General features: G+C 44.7%; 1 protein-coding gene across 2 annotated transcripts in view; it reads right to left on the reverse strand.

Annotated features, from left to right (window-relative positions):
* The window catches only part of GABRA5 (gamma-aminobutyric acid type A receptor subunit alpha5), a 103,047-nt gene that overhangs the window by 16,678 nt on the left and 58,875 nt on the right, over window positions 1–27,494 (reverse strand). For both annotated transcript variants that reach the window (XM_057543562.1, XM_007179122.2), the window contains exons 7-10: window positions 26,383–26,465; window positions 7,769–7,912; window positions 5,048–5,200; window positions 2,129–2,340 (exon numbers count right to left, since the gene is read on the reverse strand). In XM_057543562.1, the coding sequence (XP_057399545.1) occupies window positions 2,129–2,340; window positions 5,048–5,200; window positions 7,769–7,912; window positions 26,383–26,465 (592 nt within the window). The remainder of the gene's footprint in view (window positions 1–2,128; window positions 2,341–5,047; window positions 5,201–7,768; window positions 7,913–26,382; window positions 26,466–27,494) is intronic.

Consider the following 27,494-nt stretch of genomic DNA (forward strand, 5'->3'; position numbering starts at 1 on the left):
GGACTAGCTACCTCAATGGTTTGCACGACCTTCGTCTCTGGGTGTAACCAGGACAGAGCAGACACTGGAGGAGAGAATGATGGGTCTCGGAAGTGGGTGTTTCAAACAGGACTCAGGATGGCCACAGTGGTCCAGAGACGGGCCTCTGTCCTCCTTCCGGGACAACTTGCTGCCCAGCTGAGGGCAGACAGCTCCCTACATGGTCAACTTCAACTTCTTCCTGTGTCCTTTCACAGGTGTTCACCCCTAAAAACCACCTTGCACCCCCAACTCTGAAGACCCCAACAGGTAACGATGGTGAACACAGTCCGGTGTTCAAATTTTCTCCACTTCTAAGTAAAAGCCAGTAACGCTATACTTACTTATTCACGCTCACCACCGTGTGTAACAGTATGACTTGCCTGCCGGGATACCTGCAGATGCCCTGATGCCTCCACTGGCCTAAGGGATGGGATCCCCAGCACCATAGCCTTGGGGGACAACACCTAGTCTTCTAGAAGATCAGTGCTAATCTGGGATTAGATGAGTCAGTTACCTCCATGCCCTCCTCTCCCTCCAGGTCTGCATTCAGGTCTGTGACGAGTAATAAGGACAGTGAGGCTGAGTGTGAGCAAGCGAGGTGGCTGACGATGATGACAGCCCATTCGACAACCTTCAAGGACTCTCCATTGCCTCCGGGTTCCATCTTCCTCCTAGACTCACAGACACCAGCCTGATGGCCTCAATTCCTGCAGCACCTCCCAGGCGGTTGCCCCGCTCAGGCTCAGGGAGGCCGTTTCCAGGCCCGTAGCAAACATTTACTTCCTGGCAACACAGTGTTTGGGGTCGGGAAGCCCCTCTCCCCAGACTCCATGTCCCCCAACAAACATCCTCCATGGTTCTGTCTGTTGGGACACTTCAGTCCAGAATTCCCACAGTCTGAAGACGCCCTGCCTCTGCCATGTTTTCTCAGCTCCCCACCAATTGCCTGCTGTGGTCAGCTCACTCCTGTCCCCCATCATTCCCCAAAACACACCCCCTCGTGAGATTCCTGTTTGTCAAGGCCCTTCCCAGGCATCTCCCCCCTTCCCTTCTTCCCTGAGGGGCCTGGAATGGGTCCCACTAGACTTTCCTCCCTCCGGGTGAGCTACGCCTGGAAGTGGGTTTTTCTTCCATGACTGAAACCCAGGAATGGGAGTGGACTCATGGCGCTTGGAGGTGGGAAGAATCCGATAGGCCAGGTCAAGTGAGAACTTCTGACTTTTCACAAGAAAGGAACAACAGCATTGAATGCAAAAAGCAGGTGTGGGGCCGTGGATGCGCACAACTGAGTGCCCTCAGCAGCAGCAGAGTATCCTGGTGTCATCACGGGTTTGGGGCACAGTCTCCCGTAGGGCCTTCTAGACTCCCTTCATGATGATTTCCAAAGGACAGATGAAGTTTCACTTTCAAGTCCACCCTGATAACTCCAGCCTGTTCCTCTCTCAGAGCAAAGGACTTGTTTGTTTTAAATGTGGCATAATTAGCACTTTACCATGTGCTATTTATTTTCTATTCCATGTATATTATTTTCTTTTCCCCAAGGACCTGGTTCAGGTTGGAATGTTGTGCAACCTTTTTTCTTCAAATATTTTTTAGATTCAGGTACCGACCTCCCTCTAAATACTCAGCACTTAATTGCTTTGAATAGAGAAATGCTTCCCACAATAACTCACGTGCATCGTTTAAGCAAGACAAATCATCTAGTCAGTGGAATTAGGTATGTTTGCCTGTTGTGTCACTCCCAATAATTCGAATGCTCCCTTCATGACCTTCAAGCCACCTTGCAGAAGACACGCTGCATGGTGAAGTGGCAAGAGTGAGCAGAAGAATTGACTGTACCATTCAAAACTGGATAAATAGTCCCTGAACAGACAGTAGGTACTTTAGCAAAATAGGCCTGACATCAGACCTTTCCCTTGAATGAAGCTGGTGATTCAAAACAAAGGTAAAACAAGACCTGTTATAAGACTTTGTAAGGACCTTGAGTATAAGGGAAGAAATCATTTTTCAGGGGGAGGGATGTAGGGAAAAGAAACACCTGGTCTTATATTTGGACATAAAATCAGGCACATTTTCTCTGGAGTACGGAGGAAAATGAAGTCAGTACCTTGATCTTGGCTGCTTCCAAGGCTTTTTTGCCGTCCCAGGCCCAGCCTCTCTTTGTGAAATAGTTGACAGTGGCAAACTCGATCAGCGCAGAGAACACAAAAGCGTAGCACACGGCTATGAACCAGTCCATGGCTGTCGCATAAGCCACTTTGGGCAGAGAGTTCCGGGCACTGATGCTGAGGGTCGTCATGGTCAGCACCGTCGTCACCCCTGTGGTTGTCAATGACAGGGGTGGGGACAATGGGAACAAGGATCAGCACCAGCACTAGACCCCAGTATAACACCCCTGAATATGACAAAGAAAGAAAGGAACTATCACTTTAATCCCCAGCCCAGGTCTCCCTCTCCCTCTACGATTTTCACAGCACAACACATTCATAGCATTTAAAACACTGCTTAGTTTATTTACCTTGTCAATCGTCTCCTTCTTCTAGAACATAAATCGAGGTGGGCAGAGATTTGGGTCTGATTTATACACATACCCTAACTGTGTCCCCGTTGTCCTGACCTGACCTTGCAGAGAGCTGGTGCTCAACAAGGATGGGTCAGAGGAGTGGGGCATCTTAGTGGCCCCAAGGCAAGTCCAGCTGAGAAGGGCAAGAACGTTCCCACCGCTCTCACAATGTGCTTCACAAAGACTCACTGTGCATCTTACAAGTCTTGGGCTCCAGAAAGCTGATGAGACAGGCTTGCTTTCACATGGACTAACGCAGCCTGCAGACTCCGAAGACCGGAGTACAACAGAAGCACCACATCTGAATCTGGGTCTTGGCACTTCACTGCCTCTAAGAAGGATCTGGGCCACCTCAGTGCTGCCATGCAAGATGCCTGTAGCCATCTGTCTTGTCTTCTGGGGAAATTTGCAGTGACCATAAAGGAAGTCTGGATCCTCAGAAGGGGACGATGAGCCTCTAACGGGCGTCTACTAAGGGCCAGACTCTGATCTAAGCTACATTCTGGATGGGTGTCATTATCCCCATTTTGCAAGTGAGGAGCTTAAAGATTTAAAAATAGTAATGTACCCAAATTTGCCAGCTGGCAAATGAGAACCTGTACTGGGACCCAGGTCTGCTGAACCCTTACCGCCCATGTAGTTTCCACATGCTGTGTCTTTCTTCTTACTACAGTTTTGTTTGCAAAAAGGTGCACATACGTGTATCGGGTGGGGGTGCAACACACCTGTTATGAGTGGAACTGTGCACCCCCCCAAATGCATAGGTTGAATTCCTAATCTCCAGAACCTCAGATTTACTTTCCAGACCTTACTTGGAAATATGGTCTTTACAGAAGTAATCAAGTTAAAATGAGGTCATTAGGGTAGGCCTTAATCCAATATGACTGGTATCTCTCTCTCTCACACACACACACACACACAGGGAGAACAGCACGTGAAGACTGGAATTATGCTGCCACAAGCCAAGGAAGTACCAGAAACTGGGAGAGAGGCCAGAAACAGAGCCTTCCCTCACAGCCCTCAGAAGAAACGAACTCTGCTGATTTTGGACTTGTAGTCTCCAGAACTGTGAGACAGTTAATTTCTATTGCTTAAGCCCTCAATGTGTGGTACTTTGTTAGGGCAGCCTCAGGAAAGAGCACCAAAAGAGTGTCATGTTGCGGGTGGTCATAGCAGCTTAGTCTTCATTCAGTGTCATCCTTCAGAGGTATTTATATACCCTCACTGAACATGGTATTGTGCATGGAATTAACGCTGAATGAGAAATCAGTAGTCATCTTTGATTTTTCTTAGAAATCCAGTTAATCATTGTGCTGGAGAGAAGTGTTCTGTGTGTGACCTTGAACAGGCTTCTTGTGTCTCCTTGAGTCCTTTAACATCCTAATGTGCTTTGAGAATCTCTAAGAGGAAGCAGACTGGAACATAGGGCATTCTCCAAACTAAATTTTTTTCCTTGCCCTCCTACTAATGCTCCCCTAAAGAGCTGGGGGAGCACTGCCTGGCCACAAACCAACCTCCACACCTTCCTGAAGCTAAATCAGGTGAGGCAGGTGAAGCTGGGTATGTGGCTCGAGGTAGAGAGATGGTCGGACAGGAGCAATCCTGGGCCCTCACTGGAAATCCCGAGCCCCCCCAGCTTCCTCCACCAACAGGAGCGTTGGCGGGAAACGCAGGGCACCCTTTCCTTCTTTGGAAGGGACAGTGCAATAGGAAAAGCTGAGGCGAGAATAGTCCTTTACAGTTTAGAAAGATGTGAGCATCCATTACAACTGACCCACAAAATTACTTCTAAATTGATTTTGATGAAATGAGCTTCAACGTAAAAGTCAAACACTCAACCATGTCTGCTGTGCTAAGGTACCTCCTGAGCTAGATCTTGCTAAACTTGATTTATGTCTCAGGGATGTCAGATAATGTTCTAAATTCTTATCATATATATGTATACATATATACATGTATCATACAGACATATGTATATCTCATATATATTATATTTATATATACATAAGGTAATATATATTATATTTTATATACATTTAATCTATTACTATCATATCATATGTAACATATTGACTGCCACTTGGGAGTTAATTTTAAAGTGGCATGCACATTTCAAAGAAAACTGCCTGATAACATAGAAAACAGTACTTTATGAGACTTGTGAAAATACCGTAGCAAAATCCCACATAAGACAGATTGCTGGCAATTTCAAACCTCAAAAAAAAAAAAAAAAGGCTACCAGTGAAACTTCAAAAGGGAAACAGTGATCGAATTGCTCTGAACCCTGGTTCAGAGAGCAGCCCTAAATCTAGTCTTTAACACTGAATTCATAACTAATTGGTCCATTTGTTTTCCAGGTCACAGAATAGACAGGCAGCACTAGGGACTTTGAGGCTGCTGTCTTTGGGATGGTTAGAGGCAGTCACAGAACACAGTCTGCAGGCCTGGCTTGGGGACACTCACCAAACACTGTCCTGGCTGGGACTGATTCTCGGTTCAGCCAAAAGGACACTTGTGACAAGATCACAGTCATTATGCAGGGGAGATAGGTCTGGATGACAAAGTACCCGATCTTCCTCTTCAGATGGAAATGAGCCGTCATGATTGTGTATTCACCTGCAAATGAGCAAATTAGTGCAGTCAGCCACCTAAATGAAACCCTACAGTCTTGCCCTGTGGTTCCTGCCCCTGGTCAGAGCCCGGGAGCCTCCCTTCTCTCCACCCTCCCTTTGGACAAGCATTTATTTGTATTGTTTGGGTGAAGGAGAGGCTGAAGGATGCATGGATTTCTTAACAGTCATTTTATAAGTAAGTCTTTTGACCCCCAGCCTCTGAAGAGCCTCTGCTGGTGGATGCTTTGCTGGGGAAAATCAGATTTGTGTGTTTTCCTAATCCCTGGTCACAATCTGTGCCACTCTCCACCTGCCCCCCTCACTGCTACTGCCATCAGGATTTCAGGATTTAGCCTCTCCAGATATAACTCAGGACATCACAGAGCCCTGTCGTGGGAGGAGGGTTTTCTCCTCATTTCCCAGCCAGGGAGGGCTGGAAGGAGTGGGGGGCTACCACTTCCCCACAGGCTCTGTGCCCCCTCACCCCGCTTGGGAGTGAGGAGCAACAGCCTCAGGAGGCCACGGGTGCTGGCCGCTCTGAGCTTCCGCTGGTCCACAGGGAAAGTGAGGGCATTTCCTTGGCGATGCCCCAGTGCCTTCTCTGGATCTGCCTGGCTGTGTGGGAGGCGAGTGCAGACCTCCCCTTCATTGTGGAGAACGATGCTGCCCTGATGGTGAACTGGTAAGGAGCCAAGGCAGCTGCGGTGGGAGGGTGTGTTAGACAGAGTCTCCTTTGCTGTGTGAATTTGCATCTCCCTGGGGAGATGGGAAGGATGCTTTTAGAAGTGGAGGCAGAGCTGAGTTGATCTGAGGACAAGAGTTCTTCAGCTGAATTGCAAGAAGTAGATGGTGTGGCCAGGGAGCCTGGTGGAACTGTGAATGTGGGGGGAAGGGCCTGGGGTCTCTGCTAAGGTAGACCCCCGGGGGCCATCTGTTCGAGGGTGGTCGGCTGGCTGCATGGGCAGAATGTTGAGACGTTTGAGACTGATTACATAGCTCGGACGCTTGCTGTTGGATTCAAAGCCCAGTGCTCAGCAAGGCCAGCTGTGGATGTGTCCCTACGTGCCTTTTCTCACAGCATGAGTTAAGATCATATGTGGCAAACTCTACCCTCTTACAGAAGAGGAGACCAAAATTCCCTCAGGGCCAAGATGCACCACGCCCTCCCCACAGCCCGAGGCAGATGAGAGCAGGTGAGAGGAGGGGAATAGGCTCAGGCCTAGCAGGAGACAGGGACAGAGAGAAGGGGGGCAAGATATGTTTAGTAGCAAAGACATCTTTATCATGATCCGATATTGCCTCTCAATGCTTGAGAAGAGGGAAAATGCCATTCTGTTTCTTTGCATTAGGATTTGAAGTTACTCTCCTACTTATAATTCTTTTGTTGTGGTGGTTCTTTTCATTCTATTTTTGAGTTGAGGAGAGCAATAGAAGATAACGTTCAAAAAAAGACCATTTTTTTGGAATGCAAATAGGAGCAGAAACCCATTTATAAATTTTTAAAGAAGGACATGAAACGACTCCCAACGGTAGCACCCTCCATTAGCATTGCAATTCTTCACCCCAAACCTCTGCCGTGCCACCTTTTCACTTGTTCCCATAAAATCAGGTCTGCTTCCTCTTCCCTTGCCTTTAACATGGTAACCACATGGCACAACAGCCTCCTCCCAGCCCTGCCAGGCCCTTTCCCCAGGATGCCAGCCCACACCAGTGGACGGGCACTGAGCACCTGTGTGAGAGGAGGCATGCACTGCACATCCCCGTGCTTCCAGCCAGCTCCAAGGGGTGGTGAGGCTGACAGAGTGACGCTGACCAGGGTAACATGTGAGGTTTAGAACTCATGCTGCAAGCATGCTGCAAGGACTTACTCCATCCCTGTTCCACATTTCTCCTGCCATGAGAAACCCTGCAGGACCCTCCTCTGCTCACAGCCAACCTCGTGACCGTGACCTCTAGGGCTGGGCCTCCTGTGGCCAGGAGGTGTCTGAGGACACCCCTTGCAGGTGCAAGAAGGGAACGCATTGTGTCCCTTTGGACACCCTGTCCACTTTGTGTCAGGTGAAGCCCAGCTTGTGCTGCCCTGCGGGCTCAAGCCAGCCCTGTGCCTGTGGGTGTGACAGCACCTGCTAAGGCCTCAGCTATTTCTATGCTGCCCGGTTGTGCTTTCCCAAATTCAACCCCAGGAAAACCTCCGAAATGTTCAAAGTGGGGAGATAGTAGAACAGGTAAATGAGAGTATTTACAGGAAGCTCTCTACCTTTCCTGCAGAGGCTGTTGCCCTCGTGTCTCAGTGTTTGGGCAGGACTATGTTATATAAGTAGGTCCATGAGGCCTCCGGGCAGGGCCTGCGGTCACCAGGGCTGCTCACACAGAGGCAAATGCACCTCGGATTAATGCCTCTCATGACCCTTAATGCCAGGATGCCACAGCTGATGCCTCCATGTGCGGCTGGAGGGAGGGGACCCGATGTGGAAGGCTTCTTGTGGCCAGCACAGAACGACAGGCCCGGGTGGCTAAGGAGAGTCCTGGGCTCTCCCAGGGTGTGCGACCCTGAATGGGGAGCGAGGCTTACCTGTGCTTGTGCTGATGTTCTCTGTGCCCACTGTCTGCCCCATCAGGTGGTATTGGTTCAGCCTGGAGCCATCTTCTGCCACCACCACCGACTTGGTTGTGCCGTTGGTCCAGACATAGACAACTTCGGAATTAGGATATGCATCTGTATGGGGGAGAAAAAAGGTGGTGTAAACATGGAATCATTTGCAGCGTGGCACAACCAAAGATGTTTATAAAAGTAGTAAGAGAGATGATTGGAAAGTCAAAGTTAAATGACCTAAAGAAAGTAAAGGCAGTCAGACCAGGGCAGACAGCAACACGGTTCAGGCCCTTCTCATTTCTAAAGGGCAGAGTGCTCAGAAGCCAGGCCCAGTGCTTCCTATGGGGTATCTTCTCTTCAGGGTGCACTGTCACACGGGCCTGAGACCACAGGGCCTGGGGCTCTCCCAGCTCCATGGTCTTGGGAAAATCCCATGCTCTGTGCCTCAGTTCTTCCTTCTGAGAATGGGGTGATAACAGCGCCTGCTTCTTAGGGCTCCTGTTGTCATTACAAGAGCTCTGTAAGGATGTAATGCATAGAGTGCCTTGTCAACAGTTCATAAACAGTCAAAGTAAGAACAATGAATCACCTAAGAAGCAATGAATACACACCAAAAAGACAGTTTGGAAACCAGCAGCACTCAAACCAAAACATGGATTGAGGCTCAGGGGTACACTGTTATAAAGCATCTTGTATAGTGGGAAAGTGGTGATGGTTTGTTTATTCTTCACAGTGTTGGTTACAGTATTAGAATTTTCTTAAATGATAGGGAAATGGTCAGTATTTACCTCATATCAACCTTGGGAAACAGTTTAAGTTTTGCTTATGATTCTCAGAAGCATAAGGAAGAAATGACCCAGGTCAAGTTAGCCTTACAAAATAAGCTAAATTAAGCTTTGTTTGTAGGACTAAACTGGTTGTCTGCTCAGGGAATTTTCAAGTCTGGTCTCTGTTTTTGTTTTTTTTTTAAATTAATTAATTACTTATTTATTTTTGGTTGCGTTGGGTCTTCGTTGCTGCGCGTGGGCTTTCTCTAGTTGCGGCGAGGGGGGCTACTCTTCGTTGCGGTGCGCAGGCTTCTCATTGCGGTGGCTTCTCTTGTTGCAGAGCGTGGGCTTTAGTATGCAGGCTTCTGCGGCATGTGGGATCTTCCCGGACCAGGGACTGAACCCGTGTCCCCTGCATTGGCAGGCAGATCCTTAACCACCATGCCACCAGGGAATTCCCTCTGTTTGTTTTTGATTCTAACAACTTGGAGCAGCATCTGACCACATCAGCTACTATAAAGGTCTCTCTTTTCAGAAGGCACTTGTTGCCCTGTTGTCCATGCTGTCCTGGTGGGAGGGTGGTGCAGAAGGCAGAAACTTTACCCCTGGTGTCACACCTGTGACTGTTACCTTACACAGCAAAAGGCACTGTGCAAAATGGAATTAAAGCTATGGGCTTAAAATCAGGAGATTATCCTAGATGATCCCAGTGGACCCTGTATAATCACTTGAGCCCTTAAAAACAGAGAACTTTCTCCAGCTGGGGCCAGTCAGAGAGACCCAGCTCAGAGAGATTTGAAGCAGAAAGAAAGGAATCAACTGCCATTGCTGGTTTTGAAGGTGGAGGAAGGGGTCATGAGCCAAGGCATGTGGGCAGCCCATAGAAGGCAAGAATGACTCCCTCAGGTGACAGCCAGCAGGAAACAGGGACCTCAACCTACAACCCATGGAACTGAATCCTGCCAACAGCCTGAGAGAGGCTGGATGTGGATTTGCCCCCAGAGCCTCCAGAAGGGAAAGCAGCCCTGCTGACACCATGATCCTGGCCATGGGAGACCCAGAGCTGAAACACCAGGCAAATCCATTGTATTCTGACCTACAGAACTGTAAGATAATACAAGTTTTTGATTATTGAGATATAATTAACATGTATCATTGTATAAGTTTAAAGTGTACAACATCATGATTTTATACGTGTATTGATACATATTGCAAAATGATCACTACAATAAGGTTACTTAATAAATGTGTTGCTTCAATTAAATTGCTAAGTTTGTGATAATTTGTCATGGCAGTAGAAAACCGGAACAGGTAGATGGACTGTTAAACAGACAGAAGACTCTCTCCCAGAGGAGGGAGACAAATATACATAAGACATGTTACATGTGAGGTGGTAGTAAGTGCTATGGAGAAATATAAGCTATGAAGAGGAAAGAGGTGCTATTTTAAATAAGGTAATCTGGGAAGGCATAACTTTAGAGACCCAAGGGCTGTGCAGGAGCCTGCCACATGGTTGTCAGAAGGACATGTATCCCAGAAAAGGGCACTGCAGGTGTACATGTCCTGGGGCAAGAGTGTGCCTACAATGCCTGAGGAGAAGGCAGGTGGGCAGTGTGGCTGGATGGGGTAGACAGCAGAGGGCAGAGGAAAAGACGAGATAAATGTTGCCTCAAGGCTATTTAAGGCCTTTGCCTTTTACTCTGAGCTAGCCAGGAAGACGGGGGCGGGGATAAGCAAGTAAGTGACGTAGTCTAGTTCATGCTGTAAAAGGACCCATCTGGGTGAGATAGGAGACTAGAATGCAGCGGGGGAAAGAACAGAAACAGGAGAGTGCTTAGGGCAATATTAAAGTAATTCAGGTGAAAGATGATAGTGGCTGGAAGTGGTAAAAAGAGGAGAAAATAGGGATACATTTTAAAGGAAAGGGTCATCCAATCAGCTAACAAATCAGATGTGAGCTGTGAGAGGAAGAGGGTGACCAAACCAGGCATCTGGACACGTCATTTGCACTCTAGGATGGCAAAGATTCTGGAACAACCCAGCTTCTGAGGAAAGAGCAGCATTCAGGTGCTGACATTTCAGAGTTGAGAGGCCTATGAGAGGTCTCCTCGGGATGCTAAGCAGACAGTGGGCCACACAAGTCAGGAGTTCATGGGAGTGGTCCCTGGTGAGGATGTGACTTCTTGAGGCATTGGCACACAGATGTCACTTGAAGCAGGGGCTGGTGACAGGGTCACCTGCAGAGTGAATGTTGGTGGAGGGGAGGGCACTGCAGGGCCTAGAGGTTGGGAAGGTGAGGAGGGAGCTGCAGAGCCACTGGCGCAGTGGCCACTGCAGTGGGAGGACATAGGGAGTGTGCTTCCCAGGGGCTTGTGTCCCAGGCTTCAGAGGACAGCCGAGAAGTGGCCTCAGGGTCTCGTGGCATCTGTTCACCTCAGCAAGAGCACTTCCAGAGGAGCAGTTGGCTTTAAGGAACAGGGGAGCTCAAGTGTTCCCCATGGCTCTTGAGGCCCCTGAAGGTAAACCCGCACACCCGCTCTGTAGTACAAACTTGTGCATCTTCCCAGCGGCCACACACAGCACCCAATGCCTTCTGGACAAGGCTGCGTGCTTGGCTCACAGCCTGACGCCAACTCCAGATGCGACAGAACCCATGCACCCTCACAGGGAGGCCTCTGCAGACGTCTCAGGAGATGGGATGGGCTGGCAGGGAAGGCATCCCTAAGCAGGACAGCAGGCTCCGGGACTCCACCAGGCAGGGCTGGTGCCCGGCACTGTGAATGGGCTACTGGTGTGGCCATCGCTGGGGCAGGCAAGCAGGACTACACGCGTGGTCTCCACAGAAGGAGCCAGAAGAGGTCACGTTAGTAATGAGCAGTGTTCCCACTAAGTGTGGGAGTTTCTTTGCTAGTGCACATCACTTCCTTATTCTTGCTTTATGTGCAAAAGAGCATACTAACACTTGGCAAATAATAAAACAAGCATGTATGTAGCAAACACTGAGCTTAACACAGTGGAAAACGTCAGAACCTTCTAGGCCCTCCGCCCACGACTCACCAAAGGCTCACTTTCTCCCCACAGGTTGTATTCTGAACTTTAGGATAATCATTGCATTGTTTGCTTTGCGGTTTTACCTTCTGGGCAGACATCGCTAAACAAAGGGGCTTTTTTTTGCCTTGCGTATGTTTTCTTTGTGAAATCTGTTTTGTGTTTTTTACCCATTTGATTCATGGTTTCTTTATATATTCTGATATACATACTTTTTTGCTCCATGTGTTGCAAATGTCTTCTTCAAGTTTGTGGCTTTCTCACTTTGTTCATTTTTTTAAAAATTTTTTGATAAATGGTATGTTAAGTTAGTCAAATTTATCAACCTTTTAGTCTTTCTGCATCTTATTTCGGAGGCCTTCCTGATGTTACACATGTAGTATCAAAGCTGGAATGTTCCATCTTTAACCATTAGGGCCTTGATCACAGAGAGTTGACTTCTGTATATATTTTCCTACATAAGCATCCAATCAGATCTTCTCCTTGTGGTTTTCGGTGCTGCCACCGAAATCATTAAGCCGTCCCTCCCACCCAGGTACTTGCAGGGCCTGTTCTGACAAGTAAGATCTCCATCAGGCATGGGTTCTCTCTTGCGGAATTCTCTGTTCTGCTCCTTTTTTCTACCCCAATTTCAATCTCCCCTGTCTTAACTACGCAGACTTTAGAATTCTAGACAAGAACAGCTGGAGGGGCGAGGTGCCCCCTTTTCTTCTCCACGGGGCTCTGGCTGTTCTTGGTCCTCTGCTCATCCATATACATGTTAGAATCCACTCATCAGGCTTTCCCAAAAATACTCTGATGAAATTTATGTTGGACATGAATTGGATCTATAGATTACAGATTGGGGAGACATGACATCTTATGGTATTGAGTCTTTTATCACAGACTTGATGTGTATTTAGGTCTTTGGAGTGAAAGTGCCTGACAGTAAGCCTTTTTGATTGTAATGTAAGTGCCTGGCATTAAGCTTTCCATTGCCGAGGCAACTATTTAAAAGGCATCCACCTCATATAGGCATATTCCCAGCTACACTACTAGATAAAGGGCAAGTCCACCCATGCAGTTCCCCTTCTAGAAAGCCCAAGGTGACCTAGATAACTGGTCATTTGATGACCCCACTTCTCCCCAGTTAGAGTGCCTAATTCCTGTTCTTATATTTTAAATTTGCCAATGAAGATTGAACTGGTGAAACCCTAAGCACCCCACCCTGGACCCCAATAAGGGTAGAGTCCTGGGTCTGCGCTCTTTCTCTCTCCCTTACCCATGACTGTGCTGTGTGGCCCTGGGCATGTTGTGTACCTTCTGAGAACTTTGAGTAATAAGCCTTGTTTTTTCAAAGTTCCCTGGTGGTTGTTGCTGAGAATGCCTTGCAATCATAATAGGAACCACAAAGGCCAGTCCAGCCTCAGCGTTTGCTCTGGCCAGGGAATGTCTGAGGGGCCACCATGGGTAGTATGGGCACCCCAGGCATTCCCAGTCACAGAGCATTTCTGACTGCTAATGTATGAGCTGAGAGCAACATAAAGTAGTCTTCTAGGTTGAAATATCTTTCAGTGAAGTTGTATCACTTTCTTTCTTTTGCTAGACATTCTCCCTCCAGATGTGTGTTACTCAATATGGTTCCAATAACCAGTGTATCCTGTCTCTGAGCAAAGCCATATGGGATCCCAACTTAACAGAAGGCTGCTCGGTGAGGGGGTGGGCAGAACCCTGAGAATTAGTGACATGATTCCAATGTTCATCTGCATATTAGTAAGACATGAAACAGAAGGACGTAAATACAGTAGACCAGCTACAGCAGTCAGTGGAATACCATGGATGCTACACTTGACTTACACAGCAGGTGGAGGTTGAGTGCTCTTGTCATGTTTTTTTTAAATTAGCATGACCTTCCATTTCCAAGTTTCAGGTATTACAGAAATGTTGATTTCACATGGACAGCACTGGAGCTCCCCAACACAGTGCATTCTGCAGTAATTTCCCTTCTCTACTGGGGGAACATGGCTGGGGATGAGGGAGGTGAGGCCTGACGATGTGCTCCACCCTGGCAAGCTGCTTTCTAAGTGTCTGGTCACAGACACCACCAGGCATATGCTGAGTCTTGGATGGTGCCCTGAGTTCCCCATGAAAGACATGAAATTTCTATCTTCCTATTATTTAGATGCTACAGGACCCTGAATATTGAAGGGCCGTGGCACTGAGACATGGACTTGAGAAGAGTGGCCACACTGGATTCTAGCTGGGGCTGTGAGTATGGAGTGGATGGTACACGGTAATGAGGCAGCATCTCCTGGCAGTCCCCAGACTGGCTCAGGCAGCTTGTGCTCCTGTTGTCCTGTGCCACTGTCCTGCATCTTCCCCCAGCTCCTCTGTCTCATAGCAGGCAGAGCTGCTGCACTGTGAAGATGGCCTCCCCCTTCCCAGCTACATTTGCAGTGAGGAGGGCTGCCAATGTCCCACTAACAACCCCCACTCCAGTCCCAATCCACACGTGGGTTGTGAGTCTGTCCCCTGGCCAAAAGAGTTAAGGGGGTCCCCATGACCCCTGGAAGATGTGAATGGGTTGGGAAATGTGAATCCCGAAGCTCAAAAAGAAAAAGAAGCTCAAACCTTGGGGCAATAGGTCTCAGTGACCAGGGCAGTTCTGAGAGTCAGGAAAGACTGGGAGCACAGACATGTATGTAAAGAGAGTACAGAGCACAGAAAACTAATGCTTCCCCTCCCCCACTCCCCCTCCCCCATGGAGCTACCTACTCAGTGCCCAGCATCCTCAAGTAAGAGGGGAAAGAGGGCAAAGAGTTGGCAACACACTGAAGAGGGAGGACATTCGGGACGAATGAGGCATTTGGGAGAGTGGGGCAGGTGTCCCCTCGGGTGGCCTGGAGGGACGTCGACTGAGAATGCGGGGATGCAGGTGGGACCTGTGGGGTGGTGGAGGCACAGAGGTGGGCATGCAGACTGGACTGCTGGGGACACGGTCCTGACTGCAGGCTGGGCATCACTCTCCTCACTGGGACTGGGGGTGGCTGTCCTTGAGCTCTGGGGCTAAGAAGCGCACTGACCAGGGAAGCGTGTCTGTCCTGCAGGGATCAGTGGCTGGGGAGAGGTTGGCTCTGTTACCTGCAGGCTCGCTGGGCACCAGTCCTCCAAGCCTCTTTCTCCATTGTTGGTGGGGGGTGGGGTGGGGGTGGATTATAATACTTATAATACAATAAGGACCCAATAACATAATAATTATAACTAGATAAAAGTTACTTGAAATCACAGAGCGATGTATGAATGCCACCTACAATGTATATTAATAATTCATATCCTCTTGTTTTTCAAACTGTAAATATTAAATGGCCTATTGATATTGATGATGTTAATGGCATTAATCACAGCAGCAACGAGAGGCAGCGCGGCCTCTGGCATGTCAGTTCAACACCGTGAGTTCTGCTCTCGCCATCAAATTAAGGATGGGAATAAATGAGGCACTCGTGTGCCTTTCTGCTTGGGCATTTAGCAACACTAAATTCTTCTCTGTGTGTCAGAGGTGTGGCAGCCCATCTCTTATCTGGGGACGACAGTCAACGAGGCCATCCTTTGCCATGCTGCCATCATCTGTCATGATTTAGAGCTCCAGAAACATAATGCTTGCCTTCCTCCAACCACACATCAGCGGAGCCAGGCAAGAAGATTTGAGACATTTTCATCCACAGCTAACCTGGGGATTCATCACTGCTTTCAGAGCAGCTCTGTCCCTGGGTTGACACCGCCCGTCTGTCCTCTCCTGGCACTGCAAATCCTGAATAAAAGGCCACGATGGCACATCAACCCCTTATGTCCAAGGCCTTTCAGAAGCGATGAGTTTTTGCCTAACTACGAGAGAAACATGTCTGACCTTCACTACGGGATGATCTTCGACAACCTCTTTACGCTCAAAGCTCTACTTCCTCATCTGCAGACTGAGGGAAACAACATAGCGGTGCTGAAGGGTAAAGTGTATTCATGAATGTCAAGTATTTAGCACATGCCTGACACACAGTTATAAATAAATAGTAGCTATAAGAAACATAGCCCTAAGTTGGAAAGACGTTTTGCTTGGTGTCAAATCCAGTCTTATGAGAAGATTTTTCTACATGAATTCACTTTCTAAATGTCTGTCAAAAGCAAACCCAGTATGTGAGGACCACTGGTTAGTCTTATCTGACAGGCTGCGTGGACACCCAGGAAGTGCCAGGAACCAGTGAGGAAACCTCTTTTACTCTGTGCATTCACTGCCTTTGGCATTAGAAGAAATGCAGGTTAGGATGTAATTGGAATTTTGGCGATTTGCAAAACGTACAGGATTTGAGTTCTCTGACACCCATGTCCTCAGCCTTCCTCCCTCTTCTAAAACTGGAGGTGGAAACGGGCAGAGTACCTGCCCCAGGTGACCTCACCACCCATCACCTGCGTGACCTGCCCATCCTCAACGTTCCCGAGTCTCAGTCTCTTGAGCTGAAAACCAAGTCAATACCTGACACATCGATTCCATAATCTAAATTAGAAAATTTGTAAAATATAAATGTCTGTGGTTACATTATTTCTAATGGCCTATTGCACAACCAATATCCCTGCTTTCAATTAAGCAGGTAACAATTAGATCAGTGGGGCTTTGCCAGGCCACTTTCCTCGCCCAGAATCAACTGGGAAGTGAGTGCAGCTCTCTGCAGATGGAGATGAACAGATAACACTGCTGCCCTGTTACCCAGGAAGCGACACTGGAAGCCTGAGATTTGCTAGTCACATGGCCCATCACCACCCCACAGTCAGGTCCTTGTAAAATTACTTGGGGTCACTGTCCTGGCTGGTCTGAGGGAGAGTCAAGAGACCATGCTCTCTGTGTCTATAGACTTAAATGGGACCAAATCAGGAAAGAAGGACAAAGGACTGTCACCCTCCCAGCAGAAAAGCTGCTTCCTTTGTGAAGAAGAGTGAGAGGCAGGTAAAAGGCCGGGAGTATGAGGAGGAAATCCCTCCACATACTTTCTTACCCTTTCATAAACTGATTAGCTTTTTATACACTCAAATCAGCAGCTCCTTCCAATTACTTCCAATTTCTAATAGAAAATAGTATTTTCCAAGTCACCTGGTCTTAAAATCATGATGCCATCTTTGACTCTTACACACGCGCCCAGAGTCCATCTCAAAATCCACTTGTCACACCGGCCACCACCCTGCTCTCAGCTCTCATCACTTCTACTGCTTCATGGCATTCCAAGAGCTTGGTTTCACTTCCAAAATAGTGATTTCAGCACATCCTCCCCTTACTCCACAACATCATTGTTCTGCCTACTACTTTTACACTTTGGGATTTAAGGCCCTTCCTATCTGGGTTGTAACACTGTCCTGTCACTTCCCCAAAGGGTGTCCTCCACTAACTGATCACCTGTCATTTGTGCTTTGTCCTATTTCCATTATGCCTTCTTCTATCCAAATCCTTCCAGGCTCAGTTCAAAATATGACCCTCATGAGGAGGTTCCCCAAATGGCCTTCAGTTTCACAAGGGTTTTAACCTGATTATCTAACGTGTCCATCATCTGCTCCTTGAGCACCGGTCATGCTTCTTTTTCTCACTGCACCTAGCAGAGTGCTGAGTGCAGAGCACACCCGACATAGCTGTTAGATAGTAATCAAGGTTAACTAACGCACAACACAGACAAAACTTCAATGTATTTCTAAGACCTCACATCAGGCACTCCGAAACCTGCGCTCTAGACCACTGACAGGTGAGCTGAGTCGCTCCGTATTGGGCATGACCAAGGCAGCAGCGGAGTTGTAATCCCACATGTCTGAATGCGCTGACAGCTCACCCCCATGACATTTACCCCCGACGGTCTGAAATTCTCTCTACTGGAGATCCACCGAAACAGGGTCCATGTCTAATATAGAATATATTTTCATGAATCCAGATGTTTTCTCATGATTTAATCTAATACTTAAGGCACCATTTCACAAATAAAATGAACAAAATTTTTTTTTTCTTTTCTAAATGCTCTTGATTTGTTTAAGCATTTGCTTCTAAATGTAAGCCATACCGTTATATTTAAGGAATTTCCTTATGTACTGGGAAGTATCCCTCTATAAGCCAGGGCTAATTTCAACAACTGTTTGAATTCTTGAGAGAAGATATAGCAATAACAGAAATGTCTGTTAATCCAGCTCTGCATTAGAGAAGCCAGAGCATGTGGCTCGTTAGAATAATGACGACGGTTTGCATTGCTTTGTCTCCTAATAACAGAGAACTGTTGGATTGGGTAATTTGAAACTCATTATACTATCACATTTAGCCCCTGCAGGCTCCGATGTTGATGGTAGAAGTGAACTACTTGGCCAAGCAGCTATTTTTAGTAAATCCAAAAGATGAAAGACAAGTAAGAAAAACACTTCATTGAATAGCATTTCTTCTCTTAAACCTATTAAGTCCTGAGCTGAAACCATACAAGCTGAGGAAAGGTGAAGTTTATGCAGTTTTCTAGCTCTTGATCAATTGTATGCAAACATGATATATGAGGAAAACCTATTAAACTGCCTTGTATATCATAGTAATGATAATAAGAGCAAATGTAAATAAGTGATCTCATCTATTTCAAACCAGTCTTCAAATATCAGGCAGATAAAAAGAAATTTGGCATGAGAGTTCAATAACTCAGTAGAGTTGAAGAAATGGTTATATTGGTTTTGTCTCTCTATGGAGTTCAAGAAATAAATAAATTTATATATATATATATATATATATATATATATATATAAATTGATCTTGTTTTGTTTGGTTGAATGTTGAAAGGAAAAGATCCTATCAGATGCATATTTTAGCTTTGAATATGATAAATGATACAACTGCAGCTGGTGAGTCATTGAATATGAGATGATATGAAGAAGGGTTAAAAGCTCACATACTTTTTTTCACCAAAAATTGCTTTGTGTTCCTGCCCTGCACACCATTGCCATTAAATCCGAATATCACATTGACTTGAATTTATTTAACTAATGATGAAAAAATAACAATCTTTGACTTTTAGTGTTTTTACCTTTGATCAAATGAAGAGCATAATTTTCAGGTACAAAGAGTAGCATAATTTTAAGTTATATAACTCATTTTCCTTTTAGAGACATGAATCAGTGATTCCCAAGTGAGGTGCCCTAGGGATCTTTTGAAGGCTTTGTCCCAGCTACTGATGTGCACAGCTATCCGATGGCAGTAAGTGGTTTAAATAAATCCTAGTGAGAGTCCCTTTCCATTATACTACTTCCCCCAAATAAATGTATGTTTTATCTCTCCATGGCGTTTGAAGATCATAGTTTGAAAAAAATGAATTATTCCCATCCAACTTAATTTTTGGTTCATCACACATACTTATTTCTCCTAATCTCCCAAATCCCTTTGGAATTATAGAAGCAATATAAAAGGAAACCCTCAGAATCGAAGGAAGTTCCCTGCCAGTAATGGCAGAGTTGCTGTTAGTAGGTAACAACTATTAACTCTGGACACCACATGAAAAATAACTCCCTGAAGGCACTGGAGAGTGAACAAGAGCAGGAGGGCTCCGGAGAGGAGCTGGCACTTGGACGCAGGGAATGGCTTTTCTCTTAAAAAGCTGTGAGTCAGAGCCATGAGGCAGCTGTGGTTCAGAGGGATCCCTCAGACTTATTGGCTTGAAGAACCAAAAGGAAGTGTCTGGAGCTATCAGAGCAGCACAGCTGGAAAGTGAGGTATAAAATCCTGGAAAGGAAAGAGCCATGGAGAGGGAGCCCCACATTGATGTAAACAAATGTATGCAAACTCTAACCAGATACCTAACTCAAGGCTGAATTACACATATGGAGCATAATCCTACCAGCCCAACTAAGTACAAGACCCTCCAGACATTTCAGGTGGTACCACAGGAAGGACAGTGTCTGGAGTTGGAGCTCAGTCAAGTTATCTGGCAACCACCCCTCACCCTCACCAAGACACACACACACACACACACACAAACACACACACACACACACACACACACACACATGCTCTAAATTTGACAGAATCCAGAGTCCCTGCGATATAACACTGACTGAAATGTCCAGGAAACAATTCAAAACTGTTTGTTAAATGTAAAAGAAACAGGAAAACATGACCTTTGTTCAACAGAAAATACAATCAATGCAGAATGACACCAAGAAGATTGAGATGTTCGATTTCGCATAGAAGGATTTTAAAGCAGCTATCATGGCTATGCTTTAGGGTGTAAAGGAAAAAATGTAATGTTTTGTGATGAAAAATTGTTGTAATGAAAAAACTAAGAGTAAATCTGAGCAGAGGCATTGAAACTATTTAAAAGAACCAAATACAAATTCTAAACCTGTCAAATACACTGAATAAAAAGCATTTACTGTGTGAGCTTAACAGCAGATCAGAAATGACAGAAGAGTGGAAATGCTGAAGGCAGAGCAATAGAAATTATCCAATATAAAGAATAGAAGTGAAAACAAGTTTTTAAAAAAGTAAACAGACCCCTAGGGATCTGAGGTATTAACATCAAAAATTACAATACCTACAATTAGAGCTCCAGAGGAAAAAGAGAGGATGAGAAAGAAAATTTGTTAGAAGTAATGATGGTAAAAATGCCTCAAATTTGGTGAAAGATATAAATTTAGAGATTCGAGAGGCTCAGCAAACTCCAGAAAGTGTAAATAATAGTAAAAACACATCTAGGGGGACTTTTGCTTCCAGGAGAATGAAGATGTGTTTTCTCCTACTCATCCTACTAAGTACAACTGGAAACCCTGGATATTACATATACAATTAATGTGGGAAGAATCTGAAAGGTACAGAGAGTAAGGCAGACAGGTCTTGGGACCCAAGGGATGGCACAGTAGTGAGTTCTTTAGTTTTCTTCTTATCCTTTACATTCCAGACTTAGAACTAAAGAAGGTGGCAACCTGGAAATGCCAATGGGCACAGACTAAAAACAGTAACAACAACAGAAGCCTGCTCTCTCTACCCAAAGGATCAGGAAAGGGTCAGCCTATAAAGACAGAAAATATCACTCGACTCCAGTCAAATACCACAGAAAAGATGTTGCCCTACCCCACCCCAGGCCAGCAAAGAGAGTGGAGAGCCTAGGCTTTCACACTCAGCAGGTATCAGAGAAGCTCCAACACGAGGGAGTAGGGCTTTCATCCTTGCTGGGCAGCAATGATGACAATTCTCCATAGTGGGCTAGAGGCCAAGTGGGGAGCCTGGACTCCCACCCTAATCAGCAGGAGCATATCCTCCTGCTCCTTGCTGGGGCTGCATCACAGGAAGCTTAGTGGAGGCTCAGACTCCTGCCACCCCAAGGCCACTCTACCCCCCATGGTGTCAGTGAAGACCTGTATATAGCTTGGAGTCCTGTGTCCACCCAGCAGGAGCAAGAGCCCAGTCACCCCTGTGTCAGTGGAGACTGAAGGGAAGCCCACTTGGCGGTAATGAGGCCATGCTGCACCTTTCCCTGCCAGAGCAGTGGTTTTAAAAATCTAGCTAAAACAGAAGGTTTCAATAAAATCCAGATTGTCATAACATAATACACAAAATGTCCAATAAAAAAACGTGTCCTAACAACAACCAGGAAGATCAAACTGAATTTTTAAAAAATCAATAGATGCCAAAGAAAATATGACAGAGATGTCAGAATTACCTTTTAAAAAATTACTTTTTAAAAATCCTTTTAAAAAAAGAATTTTTGAAGCAGCCACCATAAAATGTTGCAACAACCAATTACAAACATGCTTGAAACAAGTGAAAAAATAGAGTCTCAGCAAAGAAACAGAAGAGAGAAAGAAATACCAAAGAGAAGTATTAGCACTTGTGTTGGTCTGCTTGGGCTACCATAACAAAATACCATAGACTGATTGGCTTAAACAATCAAAATTTATTTTCTCACAGTTCTGGAGGCTGGAAAGTCCAAGATCAAGATGTTAGCAGATTCAATTTCTGGTGCGGACTCTTGTCCTGGCTTACAGAGGGCTGCCTCCTCGCTGTGTTCTCACATGGCCTTTCTTCGTTGCATGCATGTGGAGACAGAGAGAGATTTCTCTCTTCCTTTGTTTATAAAGGCATCAATCCTATCAGATGAGGGTTCTACCTTTATGACTTCAATTAACTTTAATTACAAAGGCTCTATGTTCAAATACAGTAACATTAGAGATTAGGGTTTCAAAATATGAATTTTGGGGGGACATAATTCAGTCCATAGTGTTCTACCACTGGCCCCACAAAATTTATGTCCTTCTCACATGCAAAATACATTCATTTCATCCCAGTATCCCCAAAGTCTTAACTCATTCCAAGCATCAACTCTAACATCTAAGGTCAAAAGTCTCATCTAAATATCATCTAGACTGAATTCATCCTGAGGCAAAATTCTTCTCCAGCTGTGAACTTGTGAAACAAGTTATTTGCTTCCAAAATACAATGGTGGGATGGGTATAGGATAGACATTCCCGTTCCAAAAGGGAGAACATGGAAGGAAATAAGGAATGACAAGTCCCAAGCAAGTCCAAAACCTAGCAGGGCAAGTTCCATTAGATCTTAAGGCTTGAGAATAATTCTCCTTGGTTCAATGCTCTGAGGCAGCAGCCTCATGCCCATTGCCCTGCAAGGCGTGGCACCCAGGGCTCTGCTGGGTGGCAGCCCTGCCCTTTGAAGACCAAGTGGAGGCCATCTGGCCCCCTGGGCCTGTGCACTCTGCACCTGGGGTGGGACTGGCAGCCCTGATGGTCTCTGAATTGCCTTTGGGGTCTTTCTTCCAGCCTTCTGTTGAGATGGCCAATAACACCATGGGTAACCTTTTTATTTGGTGTTCTCTCCTGAAGAAACTTCCTCTTTTTTTGCAATATGAGTATAAGAATTTTCCAAATCTTTAAGTTCTGTTTTTTTTTTTTTTCATTTTTTGTTTTGGCTTAACAATTCCTTCTTTAATTTATCTCTTGCCTTTCACATTTTACTATTAAGCTGTCAAGAGGAACCAAGCCACTCCTCCAGCACTTTCCTTAGAAATCTTCTCAACTAAATAACCAATTTCATTGTTCACAAGGTCTACCTTCCACAAAACACTGGATCACAATGTAGTCAAGTGTTTTGCCAGTTCATAACAAGCAGTATCTTTCCTCCACTTTCCAATAACCTGTCCCACATTTCTGTCTGAGACCTCACCAGAAGACCTTTAACATCCAAGTTTCAACCAGCATTCTGCTCATGATTACTTGGGTATTCTCTAAGAAGAAGAAAAGTTTCTCTTTAGCTGTTTTTTTTCTTTCTGAGCCCTTACCAGTATCTCCTTTAACATCCATGTTTCACCCAACAGTCCCTTCATAGCAATCTTGGCTTTTTCTAACATGCACCACAAAACTCTCCAGCCTCTATCCATTACCCAGTTCTAAAGCCACATCCACATTTCCAGGTATTTGCTACAGTAGCACCCACGTCTCATAACCAAAATCTGTATTAGTCAGGGTTCTCCAGAGAAACAGAAACAATAGGTATATATACATATATGTGTGTGTGTGTGTCTCTCTCTATATAGACATATATACATATACATATATTTACATATATATATATATATATATATATATATAGACACACACACACATATACATACATGGTTTATTATAAGGTATTGCCTCATGCAATAATGGGAGCTGAGAAGTCCCAAGATCTGCAATCAGCAAGCTGAAGAACCAGGAGAACTGATGGTGTAGTTCCAGTCTGAGAATTGTTAGGCTGGAGACCCAAGAAGAGCTGTTTCAGTTTGCATGGAAGGAAAAGACCAACATTCTTGCTCAAGGCAATCGGCAGGAGGAGTTTCCTCTTACCCACGGGAAGGTCAGCCCTTCTGTTCTATTCAGGTCTTCAACTGATTGAACGAGGCCCATCCACATTAGGGAGGGCAATCTGCTTTACTCAGTCAACTGATTTAAATGCTAATCTTATCAAAAAATATCTTCACATGCATGCCTACAATAAAGTTTGACCAAATATCTGGGCATCCTGTGGCCCAGTCAAGTTGACACATAAAATTAAAGAAAACAATAACCATAATAAGAAGCTCAGTGAATGAGTTCCTCAGAAAGATGGAGGGGGCAAAAGAAAGAATCAGTAAAATTAAAGATAGAACAATAAAAATTAAGTTATCTGAAAAACAGATTGTTGGGCTGCACCCTGCAGGTCTACAAAGGCCTCTACTTGCCCATCCTTAAGACTGAAGAAAGAGCCAGTGACAGAAACATCAACGGTTTAATGGATGGGGGAGCTTACACCTCTGAAGCAAGGTCCTGGAGTGACACCCCACCATGTTTGGCAGATGGCGGGCAGGACACGTGGCCATCTTTGCTCCTGGGGCGGAAGGAGAGATTGCCAGTTATAGGGGGAAATTATATCAGGTTACCTCATTGGTTACCAGGGAAACCAGCAGAGGGGTCTGTCCCTCACCACCCCTTTGATAAGCAGAGTGGAGAGTTCTTATCTAAAGCTAGAACAGTCATTAGCTGTGGCCTGGGGCAAGTATGTAGGTCAGTCATATGAGTAGGGTGTAGGTGAAGCAGGCACTGGTCAGGCAAGGGATATACAGAGAACAAGGGAACAGCCATCTGGAGGAGCCTGTGACCATACACAGATGTAATAGAAAAAAAAGTGAAAAGAGCCTCAGTACTTGTAAGAACACAACAAAAGATCTAACATTCATGTCATTTGAGTCAGGAAAGAAGAAGAGAAAGAGGATGGGGCAGAAAAAGTATTCAAAGTAATAACTGGTCAAACGTCCTAAATTTGACCAAAATCTATAGATTCAAGAAGTGGAGTAAATCCCAAATCAGTAAACCCAAAGAAATCCACACTAATACACATCATAGTCAAACTTCTGAAACTAAAGTCAAAGAAAAAAACTTGAAAGCAACAAGAGAGAAAAGATATCTCACCTATAAAGAAAATATGGTTTGAATTACAGCAGATTCCTCAACAGAAACCATGGAGGCAACAGCAAAGTAGCACATTTTTCAAATGCCACAAGAACTGTCAGAACAGGATCTTGTATTCACTAAAAATGTTCTTCAGGTATGAAGGGAGAAATCAAGGTATTTTCAGATGAAGAAAAACTCAGAGAATTTATTGCCAGCAGTCTATCCTAAAAGAATGGCTAGGGACTTCCCTGGTGGTCCAGTGGTAAAGAATCTGTTACAATGCAGGGGATGTGGGTTTGATCCCTGGTCAGGGAACTAAGATCCCACATGTCACGGGGCAACTAAGCCCGTGCACCACAACTACTGAAGCCTGTGCACCTAGAGCCCATGGTCCACAACAAGAGAAGCCACTGCAATAAACCCATGCACCACAACAAAGAGTAGCCCCCACTTGCCGCAACTAGAGAAAAGCCCACATGCAGCAACAAAGACCCAACACAGACAAAAATAAATAAATAAAATTAAAATAAAAGATGTACAAGAAGATATACACAAAAACACTATAAATAAATAAAAATCAAATCATAATAAATGTTCAGATAACCCACAGGGAGTCAGGAAAAAGAAAATAGAGAAATGGAAAACATAGAGAATGGAAAACCAAAAAATCAAATAAAATGGCAGACTTAAGTCCTAACATATCAATAGTTCGATAAAATGTAAATTATGAAAATACACCAATTGAAAATAAAGACTGGCAAAGTGAATTAAAAAATATGACCTAACTATACACCATCTGCAAGAAGCTCATTTTAATGTAATGATGCTTAGAGTAAACATATGGAAATATATACATCATTCAAATATTAATCAAAAGAAAGAGTGGCCATATGGATTTCAGGTAAAGTAGAATTCAAAGCAAAGAAAATTACCAGAGACAGAGATGAACATTATGCAATCATAAAGGGTTAATTCATCCACAAGAAAGTATAATCCTGAATGTGTGTACACCAAAACAGCTGAGAAATACATGAAACAAAAAACTTACTGAATTGAAAGTGGAAATAGTCAACTGCACAATTACAGTCAAAGACTTCAGCACCTCTTTCTCAACAATTGATGTAGACAGAAAATCAGCAAACAATATAGAACTCACAACACCATAATCAACAGGATCTAATCAATACTTGTAGAGCACTCTACCAAGCAACTGCAAAGTACACATGACTTTCAAGTGTTCACAGAACAAATATCAAAATGAATCCTATTCTGAGTCATGAAATAAACCCCCATAAATGTAAGAAAAGTTGAAACCATACAGAGGGTGTCCTCTGACTATAATGGAATTAAACTAAAATCAGTAACAGAAAGATAACTGGAAAATCCCCAAACTGTTTAAAAATTAAATAACCCACATATAAATAATCAAATGTTCATATGGAACATCTGAGAAGAAGTGACTCAACATAGCAATAACTACCATGCAATAAGGAGTTATCAGGTGGGTAACTGAAATTGGGTCATTAAGGGCTGTTGGAGGAGGTGACCTGCAATCTGAGAAGTGAAGACAAGAAAGAATTGCCTGGTGCAGGTCTAAGGGTAGGGAACTGCTTCCTGAGGAGCATACCCTAATTGACAAGTGCCTCCACTTGCATTCTCAGTTACAAGCAAGGAAAACAGCCTGGTGTGTGCCCCACCATACTCTCCAGCCTTCCCAAGCAGACTGCAGGTCATCTCATGTTTATTCACATATAGAACCTAAATGCTTCTCTGTCTTTGGGGGACATAACCCCCAAAATATATCCATGGTTCTTACTTGTGAAAATAACTTACAGCTGCCAAATTTCAGAGGGCAGGCATGGGCATCCATCGGGAAGTCTTCAAGTTGCATTGGGCATTCTGCCGAGATGGTCAAGCTGAAAAACAAGAGATGGGGACCTTTCAATGACTCACCGACTCTGGCTATTTACTGGACACCACATTCCAGAAAGCCATATTAAGTACTCCACTCATTATTTTAATTACTATCTTTTATGAAATTGTCTAAACTGTCCCACCAAATTACATAGGATTGCATTGTAGATGAATATCATTTAGAAATAAGGTTTAAATCAAATCTACTCAGGAGTTCTGTGGCTTGCTGAGTGTCTGTACATACATTACAGCTTGTAAAGCAATTTGAGATGCCTTTAAAGATAATTTATTCTTTTATTCTCCCATCACTTACCCACAGTAATCTAAAAAACTTCCCTTGACAAGGCTGAAAATATATGTATGTTCTAAAATAATTTATACGCTCAAAAATATAAATGTGGAATAAATACACAGTCCAAGTTTTGACCAGAAGCTGGCTATAATTATTGTGTACTGGGTTGATGTCATGAAACTATAGAGTAAGCGAAATTGTGTTATGATAGCAACTTTCTTATTGTTTTTAATCCAAGTCTGGTCTTCCAAATAATAATACCACCATCCACTACCACTGTCACCAATGACTAAAACAGTGCTGATCATAAGAGTTGCTGGTCTGGGCTAGGGACTGTTAAGTGCTTCACCTGCATTAACATATCTAATTAGAATAGCACAATGTATTGCTATTATCACCCCAGTTTCAAGGTAAGAAAGTGAGGCATGGATATTAAGGGATCTGGACAAGAATGCAGAGCCCCTAATGGCACGTGCCCCACAGGCTGTGTGACCCAAAGCTCTGTTTGTACTTGCAGAGTAGTCATGCTGTAGTGCTTTTATTTCTCTACAGATTTACTAATTAAGTAGTAAATCTAAATTTCTTTAATGAGTTAGTCTTCTGTCCTTAGTGTTTAATTCTATTATTTAAAATGAAATGTAATTGCATTAAATGAAATCAAATTGCACAATTTTCAACTTTAAACAGACGTTACAATTCTATTTTGTTATATTAAGTCTGGATCTTGCCCATGTGCCTG

This window comes from Balaenoptera acutorostrata, chromosome 3 (assembly GCF_949987535.1).
Source record: "Balaenoptera acutorostrata chromosome 3, mBalAcu1.1, whole genome shotgun sequence".
Classification (NCBI taxonomy): Eukaryota; Metazoa; Chordata; class Mammalia; order Artiodactyla; family Balaenopteridae; genus Balaenoptera; species Balaenoptera acutorostrata.